Below are 12,847 nucleotides of genomic sequence, written 5' to 3'. Positions count from 1 at the left end.
AAGACACCTTCAGGTCGCTACGTGACTGCTGCGCTTGGCAACATGGCCTTTAGGAATCTCTGCAAGGCACCCTGCATTGGAGATGCTGCCTCTCTGCTGATGCCGGTTCAAACGCTGCTGCCAAAGCAGCTGCCCGAGACCCCCCACCTCCCCCCAGCCACCCTCACCAGTGCCAGGGCGGTGTTTACTGGTTACGCACCAGTGCCAGGTGGTGCATGACACATGTTGGGTCATGCTGGTGGCAAGTCCCGGGATGACAACATGAGCTGCCCAGAGAATTGGCCTCTGTCCTTCCTCGCCTGAGCCTGGCATCAGTCACGTTGCAGGTTCCCCCTCCTCCAGCTGTTCTGCTACCCCCTCCTGAGACAATCGCATCTGGATGTGCCACCTGTTTCCCCAGTTTCTGCCCCTGACTTTCTCCAGCTGCCAGGCACGGGAGTTAGGAGTTAGATGGTAGGAGCACAGCCATCAAAAAGGGGCTGGCCCCAAACAAATGGCTTTCCTGGCGGCCTGGGGCTCGCCCACGCCGCTCTGCTGTCCGCTGTCCGGTCTTTTCTCCTCTTTGCATTGACAGTGGTGTCTCTCTCTTTCTCTTTGTCTGCCACGCGTAATAGCATGAACAGATGAAAAAAACCCTGCTGAGCGTTAACACTATCATTAACTTGCTAGGAATTTGATTTTGAAGTATTTAATCAATTGATTCTGCTAATTTTCAGAGAATTAATCTTCTGCTACCACATTTTTATGATTCTGTACGATGCAGTTATTTCAACAACAAGAGAAGGTAAATTATGGACCTACCTAAGGAGACTTATGGTATTTTGAGGTACCATTTAGGAATACTTTTTTGTGTAGTAATTTTTTTAGATTTCCCTGGAATGATGGATTTACTAATTTGGAAAGGGAAGAACTTGTTTCTTTTGTTTTCTGTTTCAAAAGTAACAAGAATTAGATAAACAGCTTTTTTAATTTTTATTTTCAAACCACTTCAATATGAGTAAAGAAACTGTGATTTTTTTTCCCCCTATTCATTCATGAGATTATGAGATTTGAGCTAGACTCAGTCCGGCTTCCCTTGAAGCTGGTGGCAACATATCTGCTAATTGAACTCAGACCAGGCTCTCTAAATGGTATTTTGTCCCTTTAAAACATCATTTAATGTTTGAGGATCTACCAGCAAGTTTTTGGCTGATTTAAAGGAAGAATCTCAGGGGAACATTTCAGGGAAATAATCCTGAGTCACATTGGTTTCTTTTTTAATTGAATAAAGGCTCCACCTAGTCTAGATTGCTGTGAAGATTTTTAGGAAAACTAATCAAGCCATTCCCTAACATCTTTACTGACTTCTAATGGGATGCTCATCTGTGTAAGAGCCACATAAAGGCTTTTCAGAATGACCGACCCTCTGTTTGGAACAGGACTTGCAAAAGACATTCAACGTCTGGTTTTTTTCCCCCCGTAGATTGTTTATTCTTGTGAATTTACTGACTCTGACTTTAAAGAACTGTTTCTGCAGCTCTAGATATTGCTACAGACTTGTATGCTTATTTGCATTTATGATGCACTTTATCATTATTATTAATGATGCATGTACAGAATAGTTGATGTTTTATAAAAAACACCCAACGTACATTGAAACTAACCCAAACTAGATGGCTTCAGGTTAAATGTCAGCAGTATCAGGACTTACGTTTCAGTATGTTCCTCTGCTCCAATTCTTCAGCAGTTGGCCTCTGGCTCAGTCGTCTGCGAAAAAAGTCCAAGATCAGTTTTTGGACCATATCACATTCTCCTCAGTTCTCTGTCTTGAAGAGTTATTTTGGGGTGTGAAAGGCAGAGCAGAAAGCAGTGACACTGCTCCATTATGTACTTGGTACGCCCGGACCATGCGTGATACAGACCATGCTTCGCTTTCGCAGTTTCCTCTGTTTTCAACTCATGAAAGACAAAATACGTTACGTCATCTTAGGCATGACTCTCCCACCCCTACCCCAGGCAGAGCTGCTGAAAGCTAAGCTACACAGATGTCTCCACTTAATTTCCTTCCTCCCATGCCTGCTTCCTGACTTGTGCAAGAATTTCTAGCTAAGACCCAGCTAACCCTCTCGCCGCCCTCTCGTCAGCCTCCTGACTGCGCCCCGTTTGTTCAAACAGCTTTTGAACACACAGACAGCCCACAGAAAAAACAAGGGATGGTTTGGCAGCGCCGAAGGCAGAACAATAGCAGCCCTCCTCCTCCTCCGCACTCTCACTTCCCTCCTCTTCCTCTCGTGGCTTTTATTAAATCTTATATTGAAGGATCAATATAGCGATCCTTCAATATAGCGATAGGTGACTTGCTAGTCAACCTGTACGTAATAGGGTCACAACAATGCAAACTAATTACAAATGGGGACCCTGAGCACAGAAATGGTCTGACTATTCACAATACAAAGCAAGGGAGAGAAGTACAAAGGGGTCTTTGGAAAACAAAGTAAACCAGGGAGATGACATCAGAAGTCAACACTGTTGGGCCTCCTCATACTCTCCTCCGAGTCAATGGGAGTTTTGTCAATGATGCCAGTGACAGGACAGAGCCTCCTCTTCCTTCAGACGTGGTCATTCAGAGACATTCCCAACTTGGGGGCCCCAGTCTCTGCCAGTTGGCTCATCAGTTCCCCTGTGAGGTACTGGGTACTGATAGGAAGTGTGATATGAACGCCGGCTGCACGGCTTCATCTTCTGCGATGAATGCTTCCCTCGCCCGGGGCACAGAAGCTCACTGAAACAGGGCTGTCTCTGCAAGGCTGGATGAGGGATGTCTGACAACGGCTCCTCAAAACACAGGGGCTGAGCCACTGCTCAGAGATGCACACATATCCCCAGTCTTCTCCAATGCCAGGAGCTCACCTGTGTGCCAGTTCAATACCCCTGCCCCTCACATCGTGCATGGTGCACAGAGCTGAAGCGCATGGGGTGGGTAGGAGCCCACTCCCTACACTAGCTGTATGACGGCAGAAGCACTACAGGCATCTGACTTCATACAGCCTGAAGATTTCCACCAGCAGAGGTGATACCAGCCATACGTCCTCTAGGGCCACTTTACACCATGAAAACAAACCAGCAGAACACGGCCCTATTCCAATGGAGAATTTGGAGTCATTAGCTTTGTCTGTTTCCCACGTCAGATTGAACATTTATCTCATTGGGAAAGGAGAGAAACTCATCCCTAATTCAGAAGCAAAGAATGTCTGCAAAGTACTTTGAAGACAAAAAGTGCTATTCAAGTGCTTGCTATTACCATCTTTAAGATACAGCGGCTGTTGCTAATGGGAGACTTCACCTTAGGACTATGAAGCAATTAAAACTACTTCTAGCAGCGCATGAGAATCAAAGAGAAAAAGTTGCCACTCTTAGCTCCACCATGTGTGTCTGCAGGAATTGAGTTATACAATGTTTTTAATCCACCGCACGGTGATGCTTTTCAAAAGGATGCATCAGAGAGATGTTAAGGACTGACTCCAGCCATACAGTGTGCAGCTGCTTCTATAGAAACAAACATCACACAACAAGTAAAAGGAGAAATTAGTCTGAAGAGAATGGTCCCGAAAAGGTCCTCCCCGTTCCAAGAAAACAGGGATTGAAGGACTCAGCTAACAGTTCTGTCAAGAACAGTTCACACTGGAGCATTTCTAACCAAAGGCAGAAGTTTTATCTATCTACATAGGTAATTTACAAAAAGGACCGAGTCTTCCATGTGTTTACTGGGGTACCTGCCATGAAGTAGATGCATTTAAACAAAGCTTTCACTTCACTGCGTCATTGCTTCCACACAAGAGGGCAGAGATTTCCTCCAAGTATGCCCTTGGTATTATATACACCCTCTACTTCTGTGCTGCTCAGAGACCTATAGACTGTGGGATTCTTCCCCACACTGTCTGGTAGGGCCCCTAGTGAAAGCCAGCCAAGAATACCTGTGTTCTCCATTGAGAGTCAAATTATTTTATAGATCCCATTATCTACCCTTTTCAGACTGCAGAGTGCTCCTGTCTAAATGATGACCACCATTTTCAAGCATTTCAGAAAAAGCCATGACACTTTTGATAGATTCAGTCTGGAGATCTGAAGCTATCCGCATTCATGGGTTGTCAATCGCTTCTGGACCCTTACAAACCCAAGAATTTTTAATAACAAGACTTAGGCAGTAGGAAAAGGTAAGGTACCCTTGTAGTGGAACAAAATCGTGACTAGTCCTTACAGTGCAAGCACAGCTGGAGGATGAAGAAGGTAACGAATAGAAGCTCTGGAGGTTCCTGGCCTCCAGTACCAGCGTCTGCTTTCATCTCCACGAACTGCTGTTACATCCCCATTTTCATCATCCTTTTGGACTGGCTGAGCCTGCTCCTGCTCCCTCATTGTGAGTCCCTCCTTGATGAGCTCCTCAAACAAACCCAGCCCCTTCCCCAGCCCTTCCCTTCCAAGCTCTCACAATTATCTCTTTTCTTGGTCTCTTGCTCTTTTAATTTCATTTCTTCTCTTGCTGCTACAGAGACTTCTGCCCCCAAACTATCTTTGGGCTTTACAAACAATTCCACCAGCTCCTCAGAATGGCTTCATTTTAGTTCTTTTTTCTTGCCTCTTAACTTCTAGGTTTGTCAGATGTTGAGCCAGATGTTAATGTTACCATTTTTAAAAACCTTGATATTTGTTACTGATCTGTAAATCAAGAAACGTAAGCAGCTATTGCTTTGTTACCATGGCTGCAAAGATACAGGTTTTTTCACACCAAATTTCAGTATACCATCTCCAGTGCGCCACTCTGATCTTGGCAAACACCAGGTGTGATAGCGCCCCTCTTCTACCTTCCCTCCTGTGCTGCCCAGAATGAAAAAATATTAATGAAGCCCACCTAGATTGCAGAGATTGATTTCAGTGGTTTGATTGCTGGATTGCTGCTGTGCCTTATTTCATTTAACATCACAGGGGCTGCAAGAGGCTGGCAAGAGGCCAGAGGTCAGGAAACAAGTGTCTCATTAGCAGCACAATCAGAATAAACAGGAGAAAACGGAGGTGAGGAAGGAGCCTGGTGCAACAGCAAAGAACAGATCTGCTTGTAAAAACTGTAAGAATCGAGTGGGATGTGCGGTGCTGCTGTTGTTCAGAAAGGTAACTCTGGCTGTTTCATGGAGCTGTACAAGCATAGGTGTCTAACCAAGGAAAAGGCAAGACAGGCCTTAAAAAGGAACAACCTTTAACAGCACTTTCTGTATCTAAAATCTCTTGTGTGAACATGTTTCACCTTCACTGTGCCATCCATGCAGTTTTGCAATAAGCTTCAGGTGTTCAAGGGGATAGGAAAGTTTGGTTTTTTGCAATTTGTGCTTTGCAATGTGTTGCCTGTTTTATACTTCATATGTTTTTGCAATACTGTTAATAGCTGTTGTGCAAATACACTGACAAAGGTTTTACTACAAAGAAAACCTTTCCAAGATTTATGGTGACATAAAGAAAGCTGTGCTACGATTTCACTGAAAAAATAATATCCAAATGAGATTGTCAGTGAAAAATAAAAGTTTGCTCAGATTTACAAAGATAAACTTGACAGCAAACCAATTTTCTGAATTAATTCCCTGCATGATCAAAATGCACCATACTCCTCATGCTAGAACTATATAACAAGAGCTGAGCAGCTCTTCGTAAGGACATTGTGTGGTAGGGTTTTTCTTGTTTGGTTTTTTGTTTTCTTGAATTTGCTCTGGGCTGGGCACATCATGCTGGATGAGTAGGAGTTTTGGGGCAGGAGGGACAATTGTGCAAAATCAATTGCTGTAGACTCCAAAAGTGTTTGCTGGTGGGGGTGTAATCTCTCCAGGGAGCCAGAGGAAAGAAAGGCAGCATTTTCACTGACGGATGCTACTGTTTGGAGCCTGCCCAGCAAATTGAGAACTCAGAATGGGAAGTTGCTGCTCAATGTGGCAGTGTCCTGCAGGAGCAATAAAAGGAAAAATTGGCTGTACATCTCCCCAAGCAATACAAAACACTTAAATTAAGAGCCCACGCAGTGATGCTTACCCTGCTCTGCAGTGTGGCCATACCCAGAGGGCTCTCGGGACAGCAGCCAACTAGTTGTATGGCTGAGGGTCAGATTCTTGCAGCCCTTGTGTCTGGTAGCTCTGAAACAAGGCGCTCCTGGCTGCCTTGGCTGTCCCCTACTAGCAGTCATGGGTTTTCTCTCCTTAGTCTCTTTGTTTTGTTGTGGATGAGCTGTGAGAAAGAGCTGGTTCATGCCATCCAGCTTCTAGTTGTGTGAACAGGACGGTGCTGGATGCATGTTTTCTGGGTATCAGGAATTCATCTTTGCCTCTGCCTAGAGGGCAAGAAAATCTAAGAGCTTAGTATTGGGTCATCTGTAAGTATAATGGCTGGATATAGTACAGGGCTTGCTGGAAAATGATGCCCCGTATACTTGTCAGGCTTGTTAATGCTGAGCATTCGCAGATACAAGAGGCAGAACCCAGCAGCCCTCCGGTGCTTGAACGGCGACATCTGGTGTGTGTGACCCAAGAGCAGGACTGATTGGCAAACAGGTCACGGGTGGTCACAACAGGGCACGCAGCAGTATGGTAAGGCGTCCAGAACATCACCAAAACATCTCGGAGCCCAGCCACGCTCATACAGCTCTTCTGATGACATAGGTCACCCTGATGTAAAATAACTTCTGAGCACAGTGGGGCATAACCTCTGGAGCAACTCCTGAATTTATTCTGTAGATGCAAATCTTTTTACTCAGTTGCGACTGGGTTCATACCACCCTAGAGATTGCTCTGAGAGAGGAGTAAATCTGAGCTGGGCACGCGAGAAGCCAGCTGCTACAAAGAACTACTTGTCACATTGCTCTTTAGTTGGCATAAATGAGCACGACTGAAGCCAGCAGAACTGCACTGATTTACATCAGCTATATAATTCGACATGAGGAAAATTCAATGGGAATAAAGAGTCTTACTGTTGCTTAATTTAGCTTGCCTTTCCCAATAATAATGCTGATAGCAAAGCAATATTGATGAAGTATAGGCTACCAGGGGCTCTTTGCACTCCCATGCCATGTACAGAAATTTGGAAGAGAAAAATGACTGAGAAGAAAATCTTATATTTGCTTCTGCCAGTTAACTGTTAGCAGAGCGCAGGAATGAACTACCTCCTTTCCTTACGTCGCTGCAGAATGAGCAAAAAATATTTGTAAGCCTGGAGGTTCACTTTCTCTGAAGTATCAGCCCAGGTATTGCCAGCCAGACTTTAGAGTCTACAGAGAACTATCTTTCTTCTAACAGGATTTATAAAATGGGATTAAATACAGTTTTATCAATGAGTGAATAAACTGAAGGCATATTAAATAGAAAATCCCTACCCAAAGAAGCAAATGTAAGCGTTTTACACTGTTAAAATTCCTGTACTAGACTCCATTAAGGTGTTGGCTAATTTGTAGGATACATGATCTCTTCTTTTAAGCTCTCTTTCCCGTGTGACAAGTCTCCTGGTATCAGTCATGATAATATGACTTATAACTCCTTTTCCTGAGAAATTAAGGCAATAAAACCGTAAGGAGTGTTTGCCATGATTCAGTTACCATGTAATGACTGCTCTCCACTTCCCTGTTGGTTTTAAACATTCAGCCCCTGGGAGATGGTGGTGCTTCTGCAGCTATAAAGAAGCCTGTGGCAATGACTAGAACAGACCAAAGCGGGCAGCCCTGTTCATCCCTGGGAAAATGGGTGAAGCACCACCGAGACAGAGTTTAGATGAGAACTAGTTAGACAATTTTGGTAGGAAGTGCTTGCTTTTGGTGAAAATTTAAAAACTGATACGTATCAGTTGAAGATCTAAGTACTTTCTGATGGTGCCTTACTGGCAAGGTACTTCTGCTACCTCAGCATCCCAGTTTGTTCCCTGGACTGGACTGCCTGGTCCAGGATAGCTGCAACAGTCCCATGTCCTGGAGGAGAGAGGCAATGCTTTTGCTCAGCAGTTCTTCCTAGTGCACCGCAAGAAATACAGAGCAGTCTGGCACGTGAACCAGCCAAATAACAGTTCCTGTAACACATCTGCAGTCACATATCCAGCTGGGCTCTGCAGGAAAATCAGATTTTCAACTAAAATTATTCAGATTTTAATTTAGGCTCTAAGCAGTCTTTTATTACCCCCCAAAATTATGCTTATCCCAGACTTGGTTTTGTGTTGAGAAACAGCTTCAATATAAATTTTAAAGCTCCGCCTGGTCTAGATTGTGGTGAGGACTTTTAGGAAAACTAATCAGCAAATTTTCTGCTTGCTCAAGCATCTGTGGATAGTGAAAAATATAACCAAGCTGGCCCTCTGTTTAAAACTCTAAACCTGACAAATTTGTTTTCTCATTCTTTAGCCCATGTGAATCCATTTTTGACTCATAGCTCAAATAATGCAGTCTTTTCTGTTTCAGCTGACTGAGGGACTGATTTACTCTTGGGAGAGTTACAAGCTCCCCAAGAAAGAACAGGCTGCCGAGATTAGGTCTCCTGGGGAAAGAGAATCATATTCAAAATGTAGATTTCGACAATTCATTACGTCTGCATAAAGTTAAAATCTTGCCTATCAAATACAGAACATATTTCTTTAAAACACCCAAATAAAGCAGAATCATTTTGGGCCATGAACTCTGTATTTTGTTAAAACAAATAGAGGAATGACTAGGTAGTCCTATGACTCTGAGTAGAAACAGTGTGAATAATGACATACCCAAGTCATCAATCTTTCATTAGACCACAGTATCACAATGCAGACACCTGCATTTTCCCAAGGAATTACCTACTTTCTTATTCTTTTCTAAAGATAAAGCCAAGTAGTGCTAGACACACAAATTCAGATTTTGGCCCCCTTTTCAATAATACTAACTGCAAAATGCCTACTGATATGTGGAACATTGCAAGATCATGCAAGCTCATGTCTCACACCTCAAGCTCGAAAATGGAGCCTCCTCTGTTTCATTACTGTACTGTTTCATTAACATCAAACCTTCTGGCCAAATGCTGTCTGTTCACATAAAATACGATCGTTCAAGTTTAAATGATTTAAAAAAAAGGGTATGCCGGAATTAAGATAGTTACACCACATGAGCTTGGCAGCGTTAATTCTCAAATCTCTTATCCCTAATCCCAAGAACAAAATATCCAACAACTGCAGGAGGAAACAAAGAACGATCTTTTTTAGAGGAGGGAATTTACTATGTATCTAATTCAAGAATATATTTTCGGAACAATAAAAATGGGATATTTTTGTGTACTAGAAATCTAGAGGGAAAAATGTACTAAATGCTGGTTGAAAACCTAAAGATGCCAGAAAAAACAGATGGATGTTAGGACCCATTGTAATAAAGAAAAAAACGTTCTAAAATGTTAGTGATTGTCCTTCTGTTGTCTGTACAGCATTGTGAGAAGACAGTTGCTTCTCCAGAGGTAATAATATTGAACCAAAAGCTGATTTTACAAAGCTAAAAAGATCATAATTCACAGTTCAAGGTCAATCCATGAATGACTTGAATAAAACGGCACCACGAAAATCAATCTGAGCTGAACAGATATGCTTGCTATTTATAGGCATTATTGGGTCTCCTTTGTTTTAAAATCTCTTCTCTCTATAGTAATGTGGTTTTGTATCTGTGAACAAACATACTTACAGCAATGAGTCTTTAAAGATGCATTTTTGAAGGAAAGATCTAGATGCTAAACCTTAGAAATATTATTTGCCTTACTCCTCATAGTAAGTTACTTTTTCCTGGTTAAATGCAATATTGCTTTCCTCCAAACACTAGTCTTTGGAGGCTTCTCCTGCCACCTTCTGCACTTACTCAGTTTTGAGGTGTAACCTTGTATTTGGAAGATCTGCCGGAGACCAGATCACCATTAATATATTTGCAAAGGTGTCCCCAATCTTCTGCTGCTGAAGGGCTTCCTGGACTATCCTACGGACTGTTCTGCCAAACAACAGACCTGAGGCAGGGGCCCAGACGCCTTCAGCTCTCTGTCACCCAACCAAGCCAGTTGTGACTGGAGATGTGACACCACCCCATGGTGTTTTTAGCAACTTGGATTAAAGAAATTTGGGGCATCCCTTTAGTCTCCAGCACATGGCTGCTTCTTACCATAAAAGTTACACTCTTAAAAGCAGAGCCATCTCCAAGCAAGAGCCAGAATAGTGGAGACCCCTTCCCTCTTGGCATGTCCCCCTGCCCTGGGTCCTGGTGCTCAGGGAAGCTCGCATGGTTGAGCATGGTTTGATAGAGGAATAAAGCAGTTATTCCTGTGCATGTGTGGTGGCCTCGGGATGCAGAGAGGAGGTGAGAAGAAGGTCTGTGGGGCCAGGGAAGAAACCACGGAGGGAGGCTGAGGGATGACAACGGGAGCACAGCCCCACTCCCCAAACCTCCTACAACCCTATAAAACCCCACTGATCCTTCCCAGCACCCCGCTCCTCTAAGGATCCTCTTCTGAGAAAGCTGCTGCCACAAACTTAAATTTTGCCTATGCTGAGAAGCAGCTGCTGGCTCCGAGGCAGGGTTAAGGGCTGAAGCACATAATGGAGGAACCATCTTCCCTATATTTAGCTAGCCTGAAGATCAGACCTCCTGATGGGCCTCTGTGGACCACAGTGAAAATATGTACATAGCCTGTGCATTAGCAGGTATCTTACACTTCTAGCACTGTCAGTATGCAATTTGTCTAATTAAAAAGGCAACAGAACCCTGTCGTCTTATTCACATATGCACTAACACAACCGTGAATAATGACATACCCAAGTCATCAATCTTTCATTAGACCACAGTATCACAATGCAGACACCTGCATTTTCCCAAGGAATTACCTACTTTCTTATTCTTTTCTAAAGATAAAGCCAAGTAGTGCTAGACACACTAACACAACCGTAATCCTAAAATATCAAGCCAGGGACATTTAAAACACATAAACAAAGAAATAAACTAATTTTGGTTGGCAGTCCAAATAATCTGTGACCATCATGGCAAAGCTCAATCCAAAATGCAAAAAGCTGTTGGTTTTAACGAAGGAAACTTAGGTGGGGAGCTTCACCAGCTTGCTGATGGCAAGCTCAACACTTATATGGCCAACTTGAAAAAGTCTCCTCTGTTACTGCAGCAGCTACAGACCACTCAAAGAATGGAGGGAGAGGAATTATGTATATCCCCTGAGCGTCTTAGTTTGTTATAGACCATTTTACCAGTGCCAGCATGAAGAAAGGCAAACGAACAATACTGCAGAAATCAAATTAATGTCAGCGCAACTTATCCACTTTCTGAGAAATGAATCAAAAGCTAAAATACCTAGTGACTTGGAACAGCCACAATACAGAATTCCAGATAAATGCTTTTATAACAGAAGTTGGCAGTGTTAGCAATTCAAAACCACGATAATTCAGTTTCTAGGAGAAAAGATGCACAGGAAATAGCATGGCGCCCACACTTTGTCTTGTTACTGAAGTGGAAAATTCCTGGAAGTGAACAAATTTGAGAGCTTTAAGAGCAATTAACTATTTTGTGCCAGAGGGACTTCAGACCCCCTGATTGCATGAAAGGCAGGTGATAAATAGGAGTGACTTACTGCAAAGGGCTGTGGCCTAAAATGTTCACTTGAAGATTAAGAATTGGGGCTGGGTGAAACGTTTGTGACAAACAGTAAAATTGCCGAAAAATTGAGTTCCAGCAGGTCAGAAACTATCTGCGAGGTGAGGTCAAACTTAGTGAGTACTTTTAGCTGAGAAAACAATTCACTAGACATACTTTTCTTAAAAAAAAAAAAAATCTAAAAAAGCATTAAAAAATGTATTGGACAAAATATTTGACTCTGACCTGAAATGCTAGTTTTCAGTTTGTAATAAAAAATTAATGCCTCAATTTGCTATTTTTATTCAGTTTTCCCTACCCTACTTGTTAATTATTTTGTTCCATTTGAGTACCACATGCAAAAAATCCCTTATTCAGCCAGGTCCAGTAGACACAACTCTTCTTGCAGCAACTGCCACGGTAATTACAAGCACAAATCTACTGAAGCAGGTTACAAGGAGAACTCTCCCCAGTAGCTGCGTTGCCAGCTGCAGTGCAGATCTCTGGGTCACTCCTAGCCATTTAATGGTCACATCTGGGTCTGTGATACCTGCTGATCAGACTGGGACTTTGCATACGTTTTACAATGTTGATTCTTTTGTATCTGCATCATTGTGTGTGAATTCATTTCTTACCTTTCTAGAGAATTTCATGTTTCACCACCCTACCCAGAGATTTGCCCATTGTATAAATTTCCCACCCATTTAAGAATACAACCTGTCCCTTTCCAGCTGGTGTGTATTTAACACCTTCACTGCCAGAGCCTACTTCTGCCTCTATGCATTAGCAAAGTCCAGAAATATTTTTTTTAAAATCATAGCATCTCATGGAACATCAATGAAAACATGCTGCACCAGAGACAGAAAATACCAAGAATGTGTAGTTTAAAAAAAAAGAAGAAATTATTCACCTGGTTAAAATTAAAAAACCCCACGCCTTCGGAAACTGCACAGTTGTTATCTTGACAAGATATTAGACATGATTTGCTCACAGTTATATCATCACCTTTAGGTTTAAACCTAGTGGCCTAAAAGCATGACAAGATAATTTTTTACTCAGGAGAATTCTTGTCCCATCTGCATTTTCTTCTCTTGAAGTTACTGAGATGCATATAATTACCCGGAGGCTAAATTTGGACCATAAAGTGATAATCTCTTTTTTTTGTTGTTGCTTTGTAAGTATTTCCACAGAAAAACAAATGGAATGTTACAAAGAGGCTTATTA

General features: G+C 42.7%; 1 protein-coding gene across 1 annotated transcript in view; it reads right to left on the bottom strand.

Annotated features, from left to right (window-relative positions):
• PHACTR1 (phosphatase and actin regulator 1) overlaps window positions 1–12,847 on the bottom strand; it is a 137,588-nt gene that overhangs the window by 18,286 nt on the left and 106,455 nt on the right. Inside the window, exon 9 of the mRNA XM_009326476.1 lies at window positions 1,691–1,746. Within this exon, the coding sequence (XP_009324751.1) occupies window positions 1,691–1,746 (56 nt within the window). The remainder of the gene's footprint in view (window positions 1–1,690; window positions 1,747–12,847) is intronic.

The sequence above is a fragment of the Pygoscelis adeliae genome, unplaced genomic scaffold (genome assembly GCF_000699105.1).
Source record: "Pygoscelis adeliae isolate BGI_AS28 unplaced genomic scaffold, ASM69910v1 Scaffold186, whole genome shotgun sequence".
Taxonomy (NCBI): Eukaryota; Metazoa; Chordata; class Aves; order Sphenisciformes; family Spheniscidae; genus Pygoscelis; species Pygoscelis adeliae.
This window is presented reverse-complemented; position numbering and strand designations above follow the sequence as displayed.